The sequence below is a fragment of the Hippoglossus hippoglossus genome, chromosome 15 (assembly GCF_009819705.1).
Source record: "Hippoglossus hippoglossus isolate fHipHip1 chromosome 15, fHipHip1.pri, whole genome shotgun sequence".
Taxonomy (NCBI): domain Eukaryota; kingdom Metazoa; phylum Chordata; class Actinopteri; order Pleuronectiformes; family Pleuronectidae; genus Hippoglossus; species Hippoglossus hippoglossus.
Window position 1 is genome coordinate 18,885,168 of NC_047165.1, and position 24,941 is coordinate 18,910,108.

Consider the following 24,941-nt stretch of genomic DNA (forward strand, 5'->3'; position numbering starts at 1 on the left):
ATCTAGCTGAGCCATGGGGCCCCACAGACCAGCAGATCAAAATGATGATTAAATTATTTAAGGCCAGGTAATGAACACTGAAGGGCAGGCTATGATAATTGGAGGCAGATGCTGTGTCTCTGCGTTTTCCTGTTATCTTTTGCATTAGCAGTGTGGTGCTCTGTGTCACCCTTTGCAATGTGCCGGCCACGCCGCAGAACGCTTTGATCAAGGGGTTGCCAGACAACGACAGTGCATCTCCAGCAGTGAGACGTGCCTGTCAGCCTGTTGGCAGGATTGAGGTAAATAAGCCTAAATGCATGTACATGCATCATGGCAGGCTTCTCATGGAGCAGCGGGAGAGCAGTGGCACACATCTATTAAGGTTTTCTGGTCAGCCTTAACTCCCCTGTTTCAATGACTCTGTCGGTGCTCTCAGACCAGACTCATTCATTCGAGGAAAAGGGGACTTGTGCTCACGCATACAAGTGGCAAATGATCGTGGGATTTTTCTCTCCTTTCCCACAAATCCTCACTCATAATATGAAGAGCTCATTTTGCTCGGCCCCTTCAGTTTTCTTCTATTTTAAAATATTACTACTGTGTCATCACTGTATTCTTTCTATTTTACAAGCTATGTCTGATTCCTCTGACAGCTTACCTGCCACGGTCTCAGCCAGTGCAGTAATGACTCTGACCCCAGATGTTATCTGTCACTTCCTTCCATTCTGTCCAGGTCATTAACATTTACAAATGGCTTTAGATCAATTCATATTCCAGCAGTTATTTAAAATCAGTTCTGTGTTTGATTGGAAAGAGGAAAGCCGTGATTAAGACTTCACATAAAGTCTTCTCATCAGAGGCACCACTGGGTCTTGTACTCTGACATAAAACTCCCAGCAGTAATAAGCATCTGAACCCCTTCAAAGACCTGCCATTAACAGGATCCATCTGTCGGAGAAACCCATGAGAGCTTGCTCTACCCAAATGCTGCAACTGTATAATTAGGCCTATGCTCTGTTCTGGCCAATGTGCACTACTGCACATTGAGATGAGATCTGTTTATATTGTGTGTTTATTGCTTGGTCATTTCAAATGAAAGCATCATAAAACCCCTGGTCAAGAAAAGAAAGTTGAGGGTTCCTGACTGTGCAGATTCACTATAGGACTTTTTATTAACTCACGAATATTAAGGAATAAAACCAAGAGTCTGCCATATTGGCTCTTGCTGAAGGATAGTAAAATACACTGTAACCTTAATAACAGATGGAATCTAATGTTATTCTACAAAGTAAATCAAATCCTCTTCAATAAACTCTTCAACACATTTACTATCTAATTACCTCATCAGTTCTGTTTTTTCTTAAACTTTAGCATGCTATTACTTGCCATTGTCAGCATGGTAATATGCTTTGTCTAAAAGACTCTGTAGCAAAGGTTGTAGAGTAATGAAAGATTATCTTTTTACTTTGTGCTCAGTGATCAGTCTCATAATTTAAGCAAAACTATTTTAATTTAAGGGACATGAACTTACAAGGAGGAGTCCTGTGCTCTTACAGTCTATAGTTAAAACCAAGTTCTCCAAGGTTCACAAGCAACATTCTCTTAACTTGTACCTCACTCTGTTACTGAACAACCATGTATTTAATGGTTAAACTAAAGAGAACCACTTAGCTAATGTTAGCTATTATACATGTTCTGTATTGCCGTGTAAGGGCTTAATAATATATTAACAGATTTTTTTCTCATGGCTGCTGCATTCTAACATTTTTAAATTGTTTGACATCTGTGAAATGTTTCTCTGTAAATTTCTCTGCAAATTGTTTATTTAAAAAACTTTCCTAAATTAATTTAAAACACGTGCTTGGAGGAGAAGCTGAGCGGAAAATTTACAAAATCCTCCAGATACTGGTGGATTAAGTGCTTTAAAGCCTTATTGAGTCTCTTTAAATGATAAGTCCCTTCTTATTGTTTTTTTATTAAATTATTGTGTCATATTGCATCAAGATATAAGATGCAGCAGTTTTACAAACACGTTGAGATGTTCATGTGGTGTCGGAATAATCATAAAAATGTGTTCACGACACTGAAACTTTACTAGAACGCTAACTTAAAGGTTCAGTGTGTAGAATTTTGTGACATCTAGTGGTGAAGTAGCATGTTGCAGCTGAACGCCTCTCACTTCACCCTCCCCTTCCAAAGATGAAAGAGAACCTGTGGTAATCTTCAGTTATCACAAAAACTCAAAAGATGTTTATTTTGTCCAGTCTGATCACTGTAAAAAAAATGTATTTAAATATAAAGGGCCCATTCTAGGATAAAGAAAATAATTATTCGTACAATTTAGATGAAACAAACTAGTGGAAACATCACCAAGATTATTTTACATTCAATTTCTGCTAATGGATCCCTTTCACCTAAATCTTCTGGCAAAAATTGTGGTACAGGAGTTGGCGAGCTGCTGATGCTAGTACTTACAATTACAAACCCATTGACAAAATTCTACAGTCAGCTCTAATCTAAATAGTGTGAATTTGTCAAATGTTGTATTTTTCTCTCACCAGCACCCAACACCTTAAGCTAATTTTTATTAACGTGCATATATGGTATTTATGTCACACTTAATCCTTTTTCATTGCTCATACTTATCATGCAAATATTGGAAAACGTTATAAACACATAAACACAACACATGTTGTTTGTAGCATCCATGTTTTTTCCACATTTCAAGCACAGTAAATATGAATGTTTTTGCAGTTTGTGCAACTTTAAAGTTCAGAATAAGAAAAATGTAATTTGATCACAACTTTAGATCAAACCACTTCAAGGCCAACTTCAATCTAAAGTTTTCAAAGAGCAGGTTTATGATTTCCCACACAAAGGTGTGTATGTCAATGGTCCTGCTGTCTGCAGTCTAATGGAACGCATTAAAAGCTCAGAGAGACAATGGTGTAACAGAGGTGAAAATGTTCTATGAGCCCATATTACAGGAAAATAAGCAAAGGTTCACAGAGCAGTTTACCTCCCTGCATCTATACCAGACAGTGATATTGAGCTGCACATAGATTTCACTCAGCCATGATATATTTATTAATAATTATTTAGGATTGAAGTTTTTTGTTGCGTATTCATCTTCAAATACTGCCTGTATGTATCTCTACAGGAAGGAACTGTATGACAGCTGAAGGTTATGAATATTTAATGTCACATTTGCAGCATTTATTTCAATTTCTGAGGGAGCACTCAGCTTTTACAGAGAATCACTTGAAATAAAAGCCTTGTTATCTATAAGTGCATTTAGACTTTCTGCTTAATACGGGCCCGTTATCAACAGCGCGGTTCATTAGTAGATTTCCAATTACCCCTTTTTTCATAAAACTGGGTCCTTTGAATTTCTGCTGTGAGAATAAAAAGGAAATTCCATCTCTCTGTTCCTCTGATGGTGTCTTTATTCGTCCAAATTCCACTGCTCTGAACATTAATTTCACCGGACAGCTGCTAAATGCTGGTAAAATGCTTTGAGGTTTCCATTTGCACCTTCCACAATGATTTCTAAGCACATCACCTCAAATCCATTAAATCCAGCTTTGAATCTCTTGACAGTTCTGTGAGTCATCCACATGTAACATTCCCATGTGATTACGACGCCCCTTGATCAATCTGAGTGAATCACTTCATGATTGAGCGCCTGAGTCTCCAGAGTCTGGGGCCTGAAATTGTCCTTTATAGATTTGGTATTATATCTGCAGCAGCACTCCTCCTCTGCTGTTACCCAGACTTTCACAGTTCCAATTTCACCTCTCTGCCTTGTCTTGCCTCCAGATGAGGGGGACACTGTTGCACCGCGGCGTTGTCTTCCCCTACATATATCTGTAGAGCACATCAAACCTGCAGGGACTGATACTCTTCAGTTAACTTCGACTGGGTTTTAGTGGGCTGGGAAATAGGAACCAAACAACTGAGCTTTTGTGTTTAAAAAGTGATCTAGGCCCGGGAGAAAGCAAATCCCCTATTTTCTCTCTAAATGACATGGGTTGGGTTCAGGCGACTGCAGGTTCAATCTGGCCCTATCCATCACAGACCGTTATAGGGCAGGTAAGTGAGTGATAAGGCTCCGAGCATCTTGGAAGGACAATGTGACAGCGTTTCATCCGCAACAATGTGACCTGCTTGCTGAACACATTTTAAGGGGCGTCCAATTCAGTGGAGCCCTGCTGAGCCTCGCACATCTGCATAAATTGCTGTCAGACTGGAGATAGAATTGTGAATTGTTGGGTTATCATAAGAGAAGCCGCTTTTGTCTCACCCCTGCGGAATACTAAGTTTTTATATTTGCGGCACAAACATTCATCCTGGGGTGTTCTCCTTTTTTGTTGTTGTTGTGTATTTCCTATGGCCCTTGTATGGTAATTCATCATCCAACTCCTGATACATACTGTGAGAGTGCCCAGCGAATGTATTAGGTACCAGCACACATGCTGCTGCACATTACCTTGGGATATTTTGTATATGAAAACAGGAGGGATGTCAGACCTGGATGCTGTTTTGCATTCTCAAAGAACATGAAAAGCCCGAGCTGACAGAAAGGAAATGGAGGCTCCGGCTGTGGTTGACCACTCTCTTGCTTCTTTACTATGTTTGAGTTTCAAATGCAGGTAATTTCACTTTGGGCAGAGGTAATGGAAACAACCTAGGTGGGCGATGCGCTGGAGGTTTAATAATGGAAACCATGGTCTCGAGGGACAAGTCCATCTTTGTGAGCAACAGAGAAAGTCCATTACCCTCAGTGTTTCTGCGCCTAATGCAACGTCTTATTCGTAATTGAAAATCAGAGGTGTGTTATTGCACACGGATCAAAATGTGAAGTGGTGCCCTGTACGCCACTTGTGATAGAGCCAGAAATATCCTTAAAAGTAGAAATGATCTAAAATAGTTCTTCCAACCTTTTATGTCTGACGTAAAGTAAAGTATTCCATCATTGACACCATCCCTCATGATTCTAAAGTAGATGTTAGGTGACGCTACAATGAATTTAATTTTTAAGTTAGTTTGGTGAAGTTTTTCTTTTCTTAACTTATACTGGGAGTGAAGCTGGACCCTTTAATGATTTACGCACCATTCTAGCCAAGTTTTCTTTAGTCTCTGTCCATTTCTTTAAGCTGTCTTTTCTAATATTTATCCATTAATTTTAGCAAAGTGTTTCAACTGTATATCCATTCCGATTAGCTATTTTAACTTTGTATTCATTACTTTTCGCAAAAATGTTAACTTTTTATCCATTAATTATAGCTACGTTTTCTTGGTTGGACTGTATTTTGCTGTTTATCCATTCTTTCAACTAACTGTTAAGTCAAATGCTGGTCAGCCATTCATTTTAGCTATTTATTTCACCTCTTTATCTAGGCCCTATTACTTTTAGCTAATATTCTTTTTTTTTTTTTATCAATTAGGCTTGTAGGGCTAGACTCCTCTCTAAGCTACATTTCTCTAGTTTATTGGTTATATTCATTTTTACTTAAATTTGATTTAAAATCTGAGATATAGAAATCCAGTATTAATTGAAATGTACGAAATGAAAAACTGTCAGTTAGTCTCTGAGCGAGTGAATAAAAGAACAAGTAAATAAATAAATAAATAAACAAGCTTAGATCACGTATAGCTGTAGTCTTTTACCGGGATCAAGGAACATATTGACTTTAACTTTCTCAGCATCAAGTAAATGAAGCCTAGAGTGTTGATGAATTCCTATGTGTCCTTACTTTTGCTTTGCACTGACAAATCCTGTGCGTTAGAACTGACTGTGATGCACAGTTAAACCTACCCTGGATAATATTGCAGAAAGTAACACTGTGACCGCTGCCAGGTAATTTTTTACTGGTTATCTATTATTTATTAGTTAATATTTTAGCTGTGTAGTTGGTCTGCCTGCTAACTAGGTTTCCTGCAGTCTGCTGGGAAAACCACGGCCTGCGGGTGTTGACTCAGTCTGGTGTGAGCTGTGCACTGTAGCTGGCCATACAATTACCAAAGAGCAGCAGCAGCACATCTCTTTGTAATCCTGGCTCAATGCTAATTATCTCCCAAGACAAATGAATGAAAATATTAGTAAAGATATAATCATTTAATATTTTCTATGCCCTCTGTTTACTCTGTCAGTTGTTTGGAAATCGCTGATCTACAACAGCACAATGTCAGCTGATCATTTTTCTGTCTGCAGCGGTGTGTCTGTGTGTTTCCATGCATGATAAATAAGAGTATTTTATTTGAAATTATTACAAACCTTAGTCATTTGGTTAATAACTCGCTTGTTGATTATTTCTGAGGAGCACTTCATTTACATTCATCTTCGAATCATTATGCTTCCCTTTCATATTAAATAGTCCTCCATCTCTGGAAGCTCACGGGTGTGCTTTCTTGTAAACTAATTACTGTAACGATGTGAGACCTGAATAGGTGACGTTCTTTTTTTTTCAACCAGCACAAGTACTTTTTTTTCTCGTGCAGCCTTCTTTCCAAAAAGAGGACAGGCACTGACATCCCTACTTACTCATGATGTACAGCTGCTTGTATATCTGCTGAAGTGACATTGCATTATGCTGACTCTCCCCTGGGGAAAGTTAACATTAAACATCGTGCTCATGCAGCATCATGACAACCCCCAGGGTGATTATGCTTTGCGGGGGAAGAGCGTGTGTGAAAACTTCCATATTAAAAGCATTATAAAGAGCAGATTTTTCCACTCCCACCTCCCTCATGAAAAATGTACAGCGGCATATTCATTACTTCATTGAGCTAACTGAGTGCGACAAGCGGAGAGCTGCAGCGACGGAGGGCAGGAAAGCAGCACTACAATAAAGCCTTTGGCCACTCTCTGAGGACATGGCTACCCCCGCCACTCATGGCAGCTTCATCTCTGCACTCTGTTTGGATTCTTCCAAATGGGCGAGAGTGCCACATATGGCATGAGACAGAGTTCACTTCAGCCAATTTGCCCTCAAATCCAATGCTTCCATAGTCATCGGCCAGTAATCAATTCTCTGCTTTTACAGTGGGATGAATATGACCCGTGAGCAATGACTTGGGACCCTTGTGCTATAAATACGGCCATGCATTTCTATCAGTTTACAACACGAACAGACATAATCCCAGAAGTGGATGCATTAAGCATCAGACACGGGGCTCTTTGCAGTAGCTGCATTGTATATCATGGATACAAAGAGACAGCTGAATATACATGTAACTGTGACCAGATATCAAGCCCTATATTTGTATCTGCAGGTGCCTAATGCATCAAAGATTTGCTGTGTATAGAAGTAAGATGAACAAATGCAACCATATCTGTGTCGGTGTTCCCATTTCATTTCTTGAAGCACTGGTTCCCCAGCACAGTTCATGTTGAATGATTCTGTCCGTCTACATTGTGGAGCGTCCTCTCCGCTCTCGGATGATCCATTCCCTGCGCCTTTAAGCCATATCTCCTCCTGGCCCTGCCTGTCTGATCCCGGGGTGTCATCCTGGGTCACCCTCTGCACTGTTAGTCTGATTAACAGAAAAAATACCCTGCCCAGAGCAGCATATTGTCTGCAGCCACAACACTACAGTGGTGACTTTGCTTTGATGACCCTCAGTCTGCAGCAGCAGCAGCAATGCCTCTTAATCCAGAGCAACAGTTCCTCTCAGATGGATGTAAGCGGCGCAAATTAACAGATACTGCACTGTGGAATTGGGCCTGGCACCATGGGCGAGAAGTGAGATTTAAATAATTTCTGAGCCTGAGGAGGAGTGTGGAGAATGGCAGACAAGCTGACTAATAACACAGGATTCAGTAACAAGGGCTGCTCTGATGGTAATGAGTCCTCACACCAGAAATATCTGATTCCCCGCAAAAACACAGATATCTCATGGCTGAGCTGGTATTTAAATTCCTGCAACAACATGCAAAAAGAATCCCCCCTGAAATAATTAGGATACAAAGCAGAGAGGAGGTTTTATTTTGGCGCACAGAGGAGTTCTGTTGTGGGAATAACTAATGGATTTCAAATGCAATAAATCTTGTGGACCTCTGGACCTATATCACCTCATCTATTACAACGGTATGACGCTACAATCAGCACAGCTCTCATGAGACCCAAGATTGATGCAACAAATGGTATGAGTTATATTTTTTCATATATGTGGAGAGTGATTTTCAAAAGGAGATCTCACAAGTGTCATTTGTGCTCTCCTTTTGTGGAGGAACACTGGGTGGGAGTCGGGCATATTCACCACTCTGCTATCAGAATAACTCTAATTAGGCTATTTTTAACACATCCTTTTCAACAGCTCTCGGGTGTTTACATTTGCTAATGACAGCCTGAGTAAAAATCATCTATCAGCTAGAATCACCATCATCGTCGCAAACAAATTAAGATGAATTCTCTCCCAAGAAAAATGTCACTTACCCAGACTGCCTTGGCTATTCCCCTATTTACATAAAGCATATATATATATAAATATATATATATATAAATATATATATATATATATATATATATATATATATATATGCAGTAGCTGAGGTGTTCATACTAATGTATTATATATATATATATATATATATATATATATATATATATATATATATGCAGTAGCTGAGGTGTTCATACTAATGTATTTATGTAACGTATTTACATTTGACATTGCATTTCAGCAAGCTAATTAATAATAGGCACTGAGGCACAGAGTTTTGATGGTATTGTTTTTTTGCTGCTGTGACTGTAGGACAGCTCCTTCAAATCATAGCATGCACCACATTACACCCTCTGTAATTACTCTTCTTGCGTCCGTGTGGTTTTTTCAATTTAGTTTATTGTCAACTCTAAAAACACAGCATACACTTCTGATTGTAAAAATATCTTGTTTATCGTTCATGCACAAAGTAAAAAAGAACTTTTAATATTTCTTCAGGGGCTTGAAGTATGTCTGAGGTATTCAGCAGTGGCTTTATGGTCACCTTGATGTACAATAAGGGTATCTCAAGCCCATAATGCATCATCATAATATTACAACTGGGACTTGTATATTTCTGCAGTGATATTAAACTGTCAGTTACACAGGCTCTATCACTCCATCTAGTGGCCAGCTGCAGGGAAAGCAGGCAGTTACATTCTCCTTCACTTTTTCCTTTTCTTCTTTATTAAGAAAATAAACAGATCCTAACCTCACAAGAAGCAATGTAGCGTTCTCTCAGGACGGTCACTGAGACCTGAGGCGAGGCCGAGCCCTCTCATTATTATTTGCCACCAGAACCCATTCCGGCAGAGTAATGTTCCAGGGACAACAGCCGCCCCTGAATATGGACAAAACATTTTTATTTGGTCAGCGTGATGAATTAATATTTGTGGGTTGACAAAATAAAGCAGCTCAGAGGAAACATTTTTGGTCACGAATGCCCCTCTGAGGTGAATCATTGGCGTGTAGAGTCCGAAATAGATACCAGGGGAGGATCATTAGATCTTTGCTCTCCCCATTATTGTAGCAAATAGCAAATAAATGTTAACACAAAGATTTGATGCAGAGGTATGTGAGGCTGTGCAGCCGGCAGGTCATGTGGCCTCTCTGCAAGTCAGCCATTTGATCTGAGCTGCAAACAAAGACAGTCTCTGGGCAACCAGCACTCACTGCATCATTATGGCTGACAGCAGATCTATGACCTCCTCTGTCAACCACACACTTAGACACACTCACAGACACACACACTCTCCACTGTTTCTCCACTGGCAGTAATGAGTGCGGTTTGGGATCCCTTCGAGCCTTTCCCTGCAGAGCAACATGTCATCAGACGGCTGAACTACAGTTTGTACGGGACTGGTGGTAGAAACGGACCAGCACGAGAACCTGGAAGAGCAAACTCTCCTTTTGATAGATTTCACCCACCTGCTGAGCGTGTCACCCTGGCTCCGTCACGGTACGACGTCCCCCTGCTGGATCCTTGCACTGGTCAGCTGAGCGCAGGAGCGGAGGTGGACCTGGGGGTCAAAGGTCGACCGAAATTCATAGATTTCCATCATGTGGCCTCTGCCCTGTGGGTCCCTCCAGGTTTCCGAGAGAGGGCAAGAACAGCCCCGAACCCCCCTGGTGTCTGTGTGGACCTGAGTGAGAACAAGGCCTGGAACTACAGGAGGATCCCTGATACAGTCTTCAAAGCAAGAACCAATGGTAAAACTACAGTTAACAGTTTTTATTTGAGACTAGAGTATAGATAGAACCCATCCCAATTCGTATCTGATGTTGTGTTGTTGCGTTGGTAAGATTTATGAATTTGGAAAGAATGAGTAGTAGTAAAGAATGGATTACCAACAGGAAAACTGTCCCAGGGCCCCAAACACTGGAAGAATAAATCATGAAACCGATTATATTTTAATCACATCTTTTAATGTCAGTGGCGGGTCGCAGATTTTTTTAATTAAGGGGCCAGAATTTACACCGAGGGGCCAATTATATGTCCAACATCCATGTACAGTTCCTGATTCATTAAGGAGCACGTGCTCTTTATCTTTGAGAATTGTTTAAACACATTGTGTTCTTTAAAAACGCACAGAAAATACAAACTCTTAACAAATTATCCTATTTATTGACAGTAAGTGAAAGTAAAAAACAATACTGTTAGGACAGGGGCACTTCAGGGGTCAAGCAGGGAGGGACTGGCCCACCCCTGGATCCGCCCCTGTGCAATGTTGTTAAAGTTGTTTTGTTTTATTAAATATCAGACACTGGCCGTGCTGAGTTATAAACCCTTTAAATGAACACTGCCATGACATTTTCAGTTTCTAAGTCAGAGCCTTACATGGTGTTAATGTAATGTGTAGTGGTTTGACTCTGAGCTCTTCATTTCTGTTTGTGCTATTATGCAGTTTTGTGGATGTAAGTCTTTATTAGAAACTTAAGCCTGGTGTTTATTTGGGGACTTACCACTGGCAGCAAATGTCCTATAGCTCTGAGATGGACGACTCGTTGCAAGGACAGTGTATTTACCATTTCAGCTGTTTTCATTGAGATCTGTTTTACCAGATTTAAAAAAAACAAACAGACACTCAGCAAACCTTGGGTAGTAATCAAGAAGAGAATTACCCATGGGTATCTGCATATACGCAGTGTGTTGTGTTATTATGCAGTATGCTGTTTGTGTGCCCTGTACCTGATGGAGAGGAACAGAGGGTCAGTAGGAAGCTACGGCTGATTTCTGTCTCAGTGTCTTCTTATAGGGTCGTCTGGTTACTGCTGTGTGCGTATGGTTCCCAGTTTGCAGAGACTTGATCATTGTTCTATTGTCCTTAGGTTCAACCACTGCTGATGAAGTTCAACCAACGCACCTCAGACTCACTGATAAACACACTGGACCTCAGGTGGGTGATAACTGAATTTGATTCCCTACTGAAGTGTACTGCAAACAGCATTGATTTGCTTGGTAATAATACTCATATTTCAACTGCACTGTAACCCCAACAGATTTCTGTTTCCATTCTCCTTGATTTCCTCTCTTTCACTCTCAGGGCATTGAAACACTGACTGATTTATAAATTGAATCTGCAGTGCAGACAACACAATCATCTTATTGAACTAAAGCTCTGTTTGTTTCTGGTTAATTAATCACTTCACTACAGTGACACATATTAAATATGAAAGAGCAACTCACACACACACACAGAGACCTCCCCACACAGGTTGAATCCTCAGCCAGTAATTATGTGGGCAGATGTTCACTTTGAGAACATAATGGTGCTTTATTATTTAGTTTCTCACTCAGCTAATTAAAGTCGTCATAATTACCTTGACATTCATTATCCTGGTTTAGGAGACTCAGTTGTCTGAGGAGTGGAGGTTTAATGAATGTCTGTATTTGGACTGTCTGACTTGTGGGAGGAGAGAGGTGAACACAGTGCTGCTCCCTCATGTGTTCGAACATCACATTGTCTCACTGATTCATTCAGATTCACTTATCTGGATTTTTCCCTTTTGCTTTGTATAAGTCATCCAGCACCGTCAGTTTCGGGCCATTTTTTAAGGGACTTTGGAGGCCAAAGGCAAAAGAGAGGGGGTCCTACACATTTGCATTCACTCTGGCAGAACAGAATCAGGCTACATCCTATGTTTTAATTTGAATATGGCGATTCCAACTAAATTGATCTCTATTCACACAAGCGTTTTGGCTTCTTATCAGTTTTATCCCCATCAATACTAACATGCCTGAAAATGCACACATGACCACTCACGTACACCGGGGCATGCGTGCACCGTTGTGCACAGGAAATGCTGGAACAGCTGTTAGCAAAGACAAAAGGGTCAGCAATGCTTTTAATTGATTATTCATGTTGGTAGGGAAAGAAGGTGGTCATGTGATAGGAGCCTGTCAAATTAGTGACGGCTACGTTGTGATCAGCAAGCTGTTTCAGTGTCTATAGCTGCTTTCAGACATGTTCCCACCCTGGTTAGGTTTAAGGTTGGACTTTTCAGTCTTTTGCTCTGTCTGTTCACCACTTTGGTCCAGACTGAAATATCTCAACAGATTTGGTTCATACATCTGTAAACACAGGAGGATGAATCCTGACAACATTATAGAAACGCAGACAGAAATATCATAGTTTTCTGTCATGGAGGAATTTAAGCTAAGATGAATATTCAGATGTGTCTCAGATCTGGAGTCATTACAGGCCAGGTACAAGAAGAGAGGTCATTTGTAAGATCACCCCACTGGTGTTATGTTGTTAACAGCACAAATAGATGGTCTAATTAATCATATGTGATTTTAAGTGGAAAGTGATGTTTGATTTGTTCATGGATTTACATATTGTGTTGGTTAAAAAAGTATATATTGAATGGATAACAGAAAGAAAGAAAGAAAGAAAGTTAACTATTGACCTCTGATTGAGTATTTTGTTTTGTTGTTAGTTGCTTCCCGACCACAGAATAAAACCACTGACAGTATGAATGTTGTTTTTCAGGATGACATCTCCTCTGACGTGAGACTGTGGACAGACTCAGTGGCAGTGCGACGCTTCAGATACACATCTACAACCCACAGGTCAGACACACTGACCTTTCATTGTCTCCTTTTAATAATAATAAAGTGAAACAAAGCTCAGTGCCCACATCGTTCATTTAATACAGTGCACACACACACACAGTGTCGTTCTGCATTGAGGGTTGTTGGGGGCAATCAGGTTTGATTTTGTGCTCCTGTGATGTCATCGGGGAACAGTGCTGCTTCTTGTTGTGTTAATTACTGCTCAGTGAAATTATGCAGATAAACTGTAGCTTCGCTTAAGGCCTCCGGGAAGAATAAGTTCCCCTTTAATAAGCTGTCTACTCTACTTTGTGCAATGAACGGGACTGCTTAAGAATTCAAACTGAAGCAAATAACTTTTGGAAATCAAGTGAATCTATTATAGAGCTCTTGATTCAAAAACTTGTCTTTCAGGAGTTATGAGAAAGTTGGTTGGGAAACGAAGTTCCCACGGGGCTTGAATGCACCAGAAACATCCCTGACAAGGAAGGCTGACCCAGTGAGTGAGGGTCCCTCGTCCAGGCGCTACAATAGTAGACCTCAGCTGTGGCAGGTGAGCCATGGAGAACAACAGGTGAACTCTGGCTGTTGGCTCTTAGAGGTTTACATTAATCACCACAATTAACTGGGGGAAATTATTTTTTTTAATACCTGATTATTCTGAAAAGGGACATAAATATAACAGGACTGAAGCTAGAATAGGTTGATTACCTCTGCTGAGCTGAAGTAACTTTTTCCACACGTGCAATAGATCGACCTCCATCTGTTTTAACTTGGTGTCACAAGAATGGAGACTGAAGGAAGACGATAGGAAATGAGGATCAAGGATCGAGGATATCTTTACTGTCCCCGTTAGGCAGATTGTACAGACAGTATCCACACAAACCACAGACACACTCACACACTGTAACATAAGAGACGGACGATAAATACAATATAAAAGACTTATAATAACATACAAACAGGAAAAAAACATAAAACATACAAAACTGCAGGCTCTCAATAATTTAAAATCACAATCAATTATTGAAAGAGGCAATGACACCTGGGACAAATGAATTTCTGTGTCTATTTGTCCTGCCTATGGGCAAACTGGGGCCTTTCTCAGAGTCTGGGTATTCTATATTTTAACATAATCAGAATATGTAAATGAATTTGTCCTGTTTCGCAAAGACACATGTGCATCGTGGACATCATACATACATTGACTGTGTGGAGGCAGTGACTGAGAAGAGGATGAGAGCAAAACTGAAAGCCGTCATGGAGCCTCTCACCCCCTCTCTGCTGAACTGAGGCAGCTCAGGAGCACGATCAGTCACGGACTCATCCAGCCACGTCCCTTAAGCGGTTGGGCGGGGGGGGGCTCCTTTGTGGCTTCAGCCATTAGATTGCATGACGCCACAGTACCTACAGTCAAACATTGAAAACTTCAGGAAAGAACTGCTGCACATTTTGCACTGAATATATCACAAGGAATGGACAAAAAAACTGCATTGGGTATATATAGCATTATGTCTACCTTTTTATATATAATATTTCTATTTTTATTCATACTTTAAATCTTAATATAATTTCCCCCATGTACTGCTTCTTTATTGTGCTGCTGTGTCATGTGTGACTTTCCTATCCACAGGATATATAAAGGAACATCTTATCATTACAATAAATCACTGTGTAGTGTTCCTCAGATCTTGCATAGGAACCATAGGGCTTGGGTCTTTTGTAGGAATTTGTGATAAAATAGGAAAATATAGACTATGACCCTGAATATCTTCAGATTGATGTGGTAAAAATGTACAAATGAAAAAACACTGCATGCAGCCTTATTTGAAACAGCTCTGGTGTAGTTGGGAAGGTCAGATTGTGGATTACAATATGTCTATAACACAGGTTTAAACACTGATAGGGGATATAAGAGAAAGACTAAATCTGTCTTTCCTGGTGTAGATGTCTGATAAACTGCGATAAACAATCTGTTGTTGCTGTCCTCTGTAAGTCTATAGGAGCTGAGTGGAGCCGGCAGCAGCTTCGACCGAGGTACGATGCCAAGAAACCCATATCGTTGTAAGTTTATATTAATAATCAGTGAAATCTTTGTTCCTGTCTAACTAAACAGTTTCATGCTGATCTGCACTGACCTCCTGTGACCCCACTTTCTCCTTCTTCTCAGTTGCAGTGGATGTCCAAGGTCGGGTCAGATCCCTCTGTACACGTGAGTACATGTGTCTGAGAGGTCACCGCCCATGAGTGTCTGACTTACATGTTGGCATGAACGATGAGGCATGTATCCACAGAGCTGACCTACCTTAACATGCATGCTCTCGTGTATGTGCAGTGGTACGATTGGCTCTAAGAACATGGATAGTATTGACAACATGGATGAAACCTTTCAGCCGCTCACCCTGAAGAGGAGCATCGTGCCGCCGTACACACCAACAGCACGGTGAGTTAGACTTGCATTCGCTGTAGATCTGCAGGGTTCTGTTTCTCCAACATTCCATTTATTTTTGTTTTTGATCTTTACACATAATAGTTTTAAAATTCCTCTCACATGGTGATATTCAGCCTCATTATGTGTGAACTTGTGATATTGTGCCAGACGAACCACCATCCCTGGTTACACAGGCAGGGCTGCCTATGCTGACGGTGGTGCTGATGCTGCACACCCTGTCCCGGCTCCTGCTCGCTCCTCTGGGTGAGTCCTCACTGTGACTGTTCACAAACAACTGAGGCAGCAAAACAAATCATTACCTCAAGTTTGCCGCTCAGTAGGCCAGTGTTTCTTGTTTTCTTTTGTTATTCAAGGGTTCAAAGCAAACACTATTTCATTTGTTAAATTCGACTAATTAATCAATTCTTTCCTTTTTTCTATTCTGTATTGTGTGTATGTGTTTGTATTATTTTTCTTTAATGCCACTGTTGGAACGTGGTCTCAGATTTTTGGCTTCAACTGTAATACACATATTTTTATAGGCCTGAAGAATTATTAGAAATGTCCACTGGAGGGCGATCTAATGCACTCTACTGACATCCTGCCTCAACTTCTATTCACACTTTTATCACATTGTAATGCACTTCTGTGTGTCCTGGCACTGGGATCCTTCACAAGCGACTCTCTCTGAGGTTTGTATTTTTTGGGGGTTAAGGACAGAGGATGTTGCACCTTGTACAGATTGTAAAACCCTATCGGCAAACTTTGTGAATATGGTCTGTATACAAATATAATTTAATTGACTAATGGATATTTTACTGCCATTCATTCCTAAATGAAATACAGCTTAGAGGAATCATTATTATTCCAACATTATACAAAAGGGTCAAACACGTAAAAGTAAATGAATAATTGAAGAAGTTTGGTACATTTTAAAGGTTGTTTAAGTATTGACATCAATTTGGCCGTTTGGAGACGTTTTGCAGATGTTGGGGGGACCCCAGGGACACCAGGGACACCAGGGACACCACAAGCTAAACACTCACTAGCCCCCTTAGGTTAAACCTAGAAGTCAGAAGTTAGCTCCAGGTTTGGTTGACAAGATGTAGAAGGTATATAGTGATTGATGTCAGACATAAAACAAATCCTTGTTATTGTTATTTAAATGTGGACAGAAAAAGAGACAGAAAAAGGTATGTGTGTTAACCATATACTTAAACAAGTACATTATCAGAAACTATACAAGTCGAGATATTTTATTATATCGTCGAGGGTTGAGGGCAGTATATATAATATAAGGACATTTCAAACCTTACCAATAACAACTAGGGCAGCAAAGACATATTTTAGCCTAAATCCTTTATGCTACAAGAAGATGGGTCAAGGTCAAGCACAGTGGAGTAAATAAGCATATGTCTTTCTGTTGTATTTCATTTCTGTCATCCTTCCTTCTTTCCTGACTTCTTACGCATCCCTTTCAAATTCTGTTGGTGTTTGTATTAGCGTTGCATTTGCACAAGTGTGGATTTAAATTTTTGATGAATGAGCTGGTGAGATAATTGTCACTAACAGTAATTGGAAGTGTTCATTTAGAAATTTTAAAAACAATGGAAAAAATGGGAACATTTTGGGAAAATTGGGATGAAACTAAATTAATTATTTAATAAATAAAGTGTTAGTCATAGTCAGTAATAGTCAGCTTAACTGAGACCATGTCAGTGTGCGTGAATGTAAGTGATAAGTGCTTGCCTTGGCTCTGGGAGTGCTCTCCGTCTGTTAAGGAGGCGTAAACCTGTTTCCTAGTTGGGCCTCACTTGAGCGAACTTTACCGGCTTTTGGAGCAGGCATCTCCAGATGGCTGAATCCAGAGCAGCTCGTGGTAATCGTGGTTTTTCACAACCCAGATCCATTTTCCTGGTGCCTGACACCCCCCGAGATCTGTTTCCTCTGCTGATTAGGCTGGCCTCCCGTATTTTTTCCCCAAAACAGAAGAAAAGACAAGCACTTGGATTGATTAACTGTCTGCTGCAACGGTTAGACGCCTTGGGATTTCCACTAGCAGAGCTCACGCCTTACACAAGTGTCTTTGGGGATTTTTCAAGTCTCAGTCTGATATTGGGTCTTTCAAGATAACTGTGGGGTTCTTGGATTATTAATTCATCCTAAATGATTTATAATTTAATGACTGTTAAAAATAATCACATATTTTCACAGGGCAATCGAAGAAGCGGGGAGGCCTGTTTTCAGCCACGCGGCGCCCCTGTCCAGAATGGTGACCACAGCGGCCCCCTGTAACCCCTTCCTGAGACTTCCTGTCTCACACACCGACACACGAGGAGACATTAGACAAAGCAGATGAGAAAGTTTTGAAGGTGTCGGCTTCCTTTTTATGCGCTCCAATCTGTTTATATGAATACGTCTATAATGATGTGATGTCAGTGACTGATTCGCAGTGAGTTGGAGAATAATGAGATGCCCCATTATCATAATTTCCCTGATTTAGATGAGTGGTTTTCTAACTCTGGGTAGTGAGCGCTTGCATTGTGCTCTTAAACATTCACTCTCTCACCGACTCGCTCACTCTGTGTGTGTGTGTGTGTGTGTGTGTGTGTGTGTGTGTGTGTGTGTGTAGCATATTTCCACCCACGCATTGTGTTTCTGTCGTGAAGGGTAAATACTGACAAAACAGAGAAAATATGGAGGGAATCAAGGATTTTCTTGAGTTATGTTTCATATTTACCAGTATAAGTTATGGTGTGAGTATAATGGATCCATTATGAATAACATTTTGGTATTAACCCAAGATAATTTGCTCGTTAAAGCCACATTAAATACACAGTCGCACTTTACACAGCACCCAGTTTGCTACAGATGTGACTCTCATGCAAACTGACATTACTGTTGTTTTATATTTTTTCGGCTTCACGTTGAGGAAGGAAATAAGATGAGATGGTTTTCCTGTTTCTCTTCATCTATACTTTGTTTAGATTTAGATTTCACAAGGATTCCTACATGAACACTGTGATGATTTTCTCAGGGTTTAACATTGTGTGATCAATAATGCATTACTTTTCTAATCCACTTCTCAATTAGTAGTAATGACGTAGTATTTCAATTCTGTAAAACGAAGGGACTTCGTGGAGCAGAGGCTGATACAACCTTTAGTTTGAATTTTTTTATAATAATCCAATATCAAAAAAATAAAGTTTCATTTAACCTAATGCAGCTCTGTAACATTTTTTATTAGAGCTCATCAGCATTGTGCACCTGTTCTCCCAGGCTCTACAGTATTCATTTAAAAGTAATTACTCAACAGCAAAAGTAATTTGGTGATCAGTGAATTATTCTCTCAGAAATCAATGAGACTATCTCATAATTTCAAAGAAAGTGATAAAAATTCCCTGGCTCCGTCCCCTGTTCCGGATCTGCACCAAAATATGAGTTAGCTCCACACATCAACAATGAATCACAAGGTGAAATCTACCTCAGCCCTCAGTTGTCTTTTGTTACTCAGCACAGCTCCAGCCATACCAAAACTCAAAATCCTAAAAATCCCCAAATCCTTTACTGGACATTTTTACAAGCAGTCTGTGTATGTTTTGAAAGGTATTTACTGACCAATACTCTTGCTTGGCAGTGAGGGCACAAGCAGTACTGCAGTATTTCTGTCCTCGCTGTGTGACCATGGGGTTTATACATCTTCCATACGTTTGCTCAGCTTCATCCTTTCATTTGTATCACTGTGAATCCAGTAAATCTAGAGAGTGAACTCTTCCTTTAGGCTTGATATCAATGAACAGCTCAGAAGTTAATTAATGTATATTAACCACCAATTTATGATCTGGACAGTCTTGACTTGAAGCTTAAATCTAGGAAGCCAACCCCAGTATCAAATGAAGGACGGACCAGACTTTGTTGCAATTGACTGAAGAATTTGGGATCGTTGTTTTGGACTTTTATGTCGAAAGACTTGGAGATGTCAGCCACTTAAAATATATCCTGGATTTGAACGCTGCCATCTTGAACATTTGGAGCCAGAGTCTGTGCAGTAGCGATCGGGGGATGGAGCCACGGTCGCGAGGTCCGATCAACACACACATGACCAATCGTGACTCAGTTGACATTTCACTCCGTTTTATAAAAATTCAGACCAAACTTACTGGAATATTGAACGCTTGAACAAATTCCTAACCTGACATGACATTGAGAAAAAAAATTTGTATGTGTAGTTTTTAGTTTGGTCAATATCCAAGCAGTCAACATGAATTATGACCTATACTGCTGCCAGCCACTAGATAACAGTCACCTTCGAGAGCAGTCATGTTGTCCATCTTTATATACGTCTATGATTTGTACTATTTGCTCTACAGCTCTTAAAAAAGTCAGCAAACAAGTGGTAATTTGACCATCTACTGTACAGTTGAGAAACTGAAAATGCTTCTTTTTTTTTTGGTTTTCATGACCTGAGGAGGAACTGCGTAAAATTGGGTCTGCACTTTCTCCGCAGCGGGAGATTCTCAGCTCAGACACATTCACACAATATCATACACAATTTGTAAAGCGCCTAATACATATATATATTTATATATATATAGAGAGAAACACAACAGTTCCTACAACGAGAAAGCATTTTGGCAACTGTGGAGAGAAAAAACTCCCTCATTATAGCACATCAACACCGCCGTCAGCTCTTATCACCACAAACTCTCTTGACATTTTCGTTGGTGTCTTCTATGTGTTAGAAACGTCATCAACCCCCAACTCACTTGTGGTGAATTCTGCAGAGGATCTCTTGCTGTGCTCTCACATTGGCTCCTCCGGACTTTCTGCAGACTTTATACCAGGGGGCCAGATGGTGAAAGTCTGCAGAAACTATGGAGGCTCCCTCTCGGACATTTGCACCCACAGATACATCTCCTCCGGAGAAACTACGGTCTCCAGAGTTCATAACATGTCTGACAGCAGGTGTAGTTTACTGATGGGTCAGTAGGGCAGGCGATAAGTCAAACCATTGACTGTATATAAAGATGGAGGACTACATGTTAAATACATTTTTTAGGGAGTAGTTATTAGATGCTATAAAAATGGGGGGGAAATGTCATGATTGGCAGCTGAGACCTTGCTACCGCAGCTCCATTCCCCATTCAGTACTGCGCAGTCTCTGGCTCCAAATGTACAAGATGGCAGAGTTCGTATCCGGGATATTTTGGCTTCATTTATGGATAGTGGGAGGAACTAGACACGTGTCGTTCATCTTCAAGGAAATGACTTGTAATGGTCTGATGTACTCATATGAAGTCATTACAGTTCAAATACAATTTTTTTCAAACGTTCGACTGAAAGTTTGAATGAACCTGATAACCATCACCTCTTTAACTCATTAATTACTATGTTATAGTATGACTCTCTGATGCCTGCTAGCTCTTCTAAGTGGTAATGCTAAGCTAAGCTATCCTTCTCCTGGCTCTAGATTATTATTAAGCAAATAGATTTAAGGGTGGTATCAATCTTTTCATCTATCTCTCAGCACGACAGCAAGGAAATGTTAAAGTGTTGCATTATTGTACCCAAGACGCTGTTTACTGTTGTGTGTGATACCAATAAAACTGAGTAACCCTCCTCACAGCAATCATAACTCTATTTTCTAAAAAAGTGCCCCCTCCCCTCATTTTCCAGCCTGTGGTCTGCATCTCATCACTGGCTCCCTTTCAAAACAGCCTCACAAACATTGTGATTGATTCAGCCACTATCCTCCAGGATCTCTCAATGCCTGCCTGGGCTGGAGATTAATTTCCTTTTCCTCATCTTAGTTTTTACTCATCGCCTCTCTATAAAAAGGCTAAATGTCAAGCATGCCTGACTCCTTCTAGTGACACGTCTATTCCAGCAGATAATTACCATAAGGAAATTGATGCTTTAGTGTGCAGAGGGGAATTTAATTTACTCTGACATCCTCACAGCATAATGCGTTCCTAAAGAAAGAGAGTTTCTCAGTTTGCAATTGACTTTTTAGATAAATTGGACTATTTAATGTGATTATCAGTCTTGAACGTCTTTGACTTATTAAGGTGTTGAAACCAATTAAGGGTTACATGCTTCTCATGCTTCCAAATGTGAAACAGTGAATACTGCTTAAAGATCCATGAAATAAGAACCAGCCGGAGTCTATTGTTCCGTAGTCGCCCTGCTACGTCGCCTGATGATGTTTTGAGACTTTCCATAATGATATTAATTACAGCAACATCAGGTTGTGGATTAACCTGAGGGAGCAGAGGGTAATGTTGAGTTTGATTTGTAGCAGGGGGTTGCAGCTTGTATGTGAAGTGTAATCTTTAATGCAGCAGAATGCATAAATGATGTTATGAATTGTTGGAGCCCTCTGCAGAAATCGGCTTTAATTTGCAGGCATTTGCAAATTACCAATGACAATTCACATGCTTTGTCCAAATCATACTGTAGAATGAGTATCAGTAACTCAGCCAGAAGTGAGAATCGATCCTGCTTTTGCAGTAACTTAATTTTTTAAGTTAAAATGACATACAAGACAGATAAGACACAAGATATTTGTACATAATGAGAAGACAAACGGACAAAACATGAAACAGTTAAAATTATGTATTTGAAAAGGAATGATTTAATAAGGGTTTCTGGAGTAGAGATAAAGTAGGGTGTGTGCGTTTGTGTGTGCGTGTGCGTGTGCGTGTGTGTGCGCGTGCGATGTCTGTCTCCGTGGAGCATGTCCATGTTTAGTGGTCTTGGACAAGTTAATACTAATAAATACATGCTGTAATATCAACATCTTTATAATAGTAATAATAAACCAATATGCTATGGTATAATACTGTTGCTATCACCATTATTATGTGTATATATATATATATATATGCAATCAAAATTGTAACATTAAAAAAATCATTATCATATGCCATATAATTATTATCATATACCCTATCATATGATAATATATAATCAAATAAAGACTGTTATAATAATATTGCAGTAACTTCTCTCAAATCCTGCCTGAACGGTTGTCCTTACAGTATTTTGTCAGTGAGTGAAGCTGCTGTGTCACTGAAGGGGACAGTATCTCTGGGTCCTGGAAGAGCCCCAGCCTGCTTGGACACCTCTGCGTTCACTGATAGCGCCGGGTCACATCACAGTCCCAGCATTCCCTCTTCGTGGCCTCAGGACTCGCACCCATCCTGCAGCCTGCTCATACCTGCAGAGGACTGCAGCCTCCGAACTTGTAAGACAAAGCAAGGAGCACTGGCTGCCAGGCTTTCAGGAAGTTGGCGAACGTTGCTGCAATCCATGTCATGGCCGTGAAGACACAGCAGGCCGCAGCTCTCCTGCCCAAAGTTCCTCCTTTTGCAACCAACTGCCTGAATGTTGTGCTTCTCAGGAGATAAGGGCAGCTTCCAACGAAAGGTGACTCAGCAATCCAGCAGGGCCTCTCCTGAGATAAGAGCGCTGAGGGGGGGCCTGAGGACAGTGGGATACTGGGATAAACAGTCACAACTAGCAGAGAAACAGTGGTGCAGAACCATCACGTTTTCTGGGAAAGTGAATATAAACTCAGTGAATATATACAAGCTCCATCTCAATAGTTGAAATTTAAGTTCAAATAATTACAGATGGTCCACTTCAGCAGATTCTCATATATGAGAAAATAATGACAGGACCAATTTGAATATGAGAGACGAGTTAGCCAAACCATAAGTCATTATTTATTTAGAATTTCCATCAATATTAATCCACAATTTATATTTATTTCAATAATTTCAGATAATATGTGGGTACCCATCATTCAGATTCAAATTTAACAATTGCTCAAGAGACTGACCTTTAGATTGGCCTTTAAAGAAAATTGGAAAGTTATTAAACACCTAAAAGGGTCTGTATAGGGATTGTGGCTGCTGCTGTGCATAGTTGAGTGTAGATTATCAGAACTAGTCTAATGTCCAATTCTAAGCCTGCCTGTTTGGAATGAGCTGATTGCGTGTCCTGTGTTAAAGGGATAGTTCACCGAAAAATGATTATCTACTCATATGCCAATGGAGGGGTGGGTGAAGTGTTTGAGTCCACAACACACTTTCAGGGGTAAACAGTGTTGTAGCCAAAGTGACCTCTTCTTCAGACATAATAAAAAAACTGAAAAAAAACACAACAGGACATGCGCGGACACTTGGATGACACCACAGGAGCAGCATGGAGGCATGTTGTGTTTTGTCTGTTGTTTTATTACGTCTGAAGTCTTGGTCACAATAGACTTCAATTGTATTGGATTCGGCTGCAACACTGTTTACCCCTGAAACTCCAGAAGTGTCACCCATCCTCCATCGGCATAGTGGTGAGTAGATAATGAGTAGATTTTCATTTTTCGGTGAACTATCCCTTTAATGCTCCGGAGCTACTTCAGAATTATTCTTTGTCCCCCTCAAACAGTTCTACAATAAACTATCACTTTTATTGTTTATGTGCTGGATGTTGTCTGCAGAGCTTTTTTATAAACAGTCTGGTGCAGAAGTTAGAAACTTTGTGTTCATCCTAACTGGTTTATTTGCTGCGAAGATATTGTAGTGAACGTTTTTCCTAAAATTAAACTGAATTTGCTTTATTACTGTTGTATGTGGCTTTTATATAAGTTTCAATAATTGATTGAACTGTTGTTAAAGTAAAAGCTCTGTAATTTAACCTGATAAAAAGCATTGTAGCAACAAAACGAGCATTGTGCTTTTACTTTGAAGACAAACTGCCAAATAGGAAGTGATTCTACGAATGTTGTTGTCATGACAGAGATCAGCACCCGTAGTAGCTCAGTCCATCTTTGACAGTCCGATATGGTGAAATTAAAACATTCAACTTATCAAAATGCTCGGGCGTCCAACTTGACCTGCAGCTTGACCCACTTACCAACCACTGCTGTAGTTTTTCCGAGGACATAGAAGGAGACATGTTCAACTGGGTCCACAGACTGAAAATGAACTGCCCCACCCCCACTGACTGCTACAGAGCGCTGGTCGCCTGTTTATTAAATTTGTATTAACATTGAACGTATCACGTGTCCAAATCACACCAAATTCAATGCCGCGCTTCCTCTGTCAATTTTCAATACACATGCCAAGTGTGAAGCCGATAGGTTAAACAGTTGGCAAGATATAAGTCCCACATACAGACAGACAGATGTTTGTGAAATTAGTAGGTTGATCAGTGATGGGAGAAGCCAGGGAGATGAAATATTGCGACCTATCCAGATGTATGTGTATCTCAGTTTCAAGGAATGACTAAATGGAGCTCTTATATGGAAGCCTCTGAAGCAAAAATATCTCCGATGGGTTTGGACTCACAGAATCACTGGCATAGTGTTGGTTTGTGGAGGAGTGAAAAAAGAATGTACATCTTCACGATGATCATCCGCAGGACTGAGACGCTGGGAGTGAGGGAAGAGGCATTCCGTTTACATGCATCTTAAAAGAGCAAGTAGCGCAG

At 40.3% G+C, this 24,941-nt stretch overlaps 1 protein-coding gene across 1 annotated transcript; it reads left to right on the forward strand.

Annotated features, from left to right (window-relative positions):
• The first annotated feature begins 9,738 nt into the window (after nt 1-9,738).
• Nucleotides 9,739-18,726, forward strand: LOC117775361 (spermatogenesis-associated protein 48). The gene is made up of 9 exons (XM_034608439.1): nt 9,739-10,176; nt 11,296-11,363; nt 12,960-13,039; nt 13,436-13,574; nt 15,018-15,085; nt 15,192-15,233; nt 15,357-15,464; nt 15,621-15,716; nt 17,667-18,726. Exons 1-9 carry the CDS (start codon nt 9,744-9,746, stop codon nt 17,809-17,811), a joined length of 1,179 nt encoding a protein of 392 aa, XP_034464330.1. The 5' UTR covers nt 9,739-9,743; the 3' UTR covers nt 17,812-18,726.
• The last annotated feature ends 6,215 nt before the right edge of the window (nt 18,727-24,941 follow it).

Excerpts from the sequence above, each read along its gene's own strand:
- LOC117775361 (XM_034608439.1), top strand. The coding sequence starts at position 9,744 with ATGAGTGCGGTTTGGGATCCCTTCGAGCCTTTCCCTGCAGAGCAACAT. Across the intron at positions 15,465-15,620 it reads CCGTACACACCAACAGCACG|ACGAACCACCATCCCTGGTT; the intron begins GTGAGTTAGACT and ends ATATTGTGCCAG. Across the intron at positions 15,717-17,666 it reads GCTCCTGCTCGCTCCTCTGG|GGCAATCGAAGAAGCGGGGA; the intron begins GTGAGTCCTCAC and ends ATATTTTCACAG.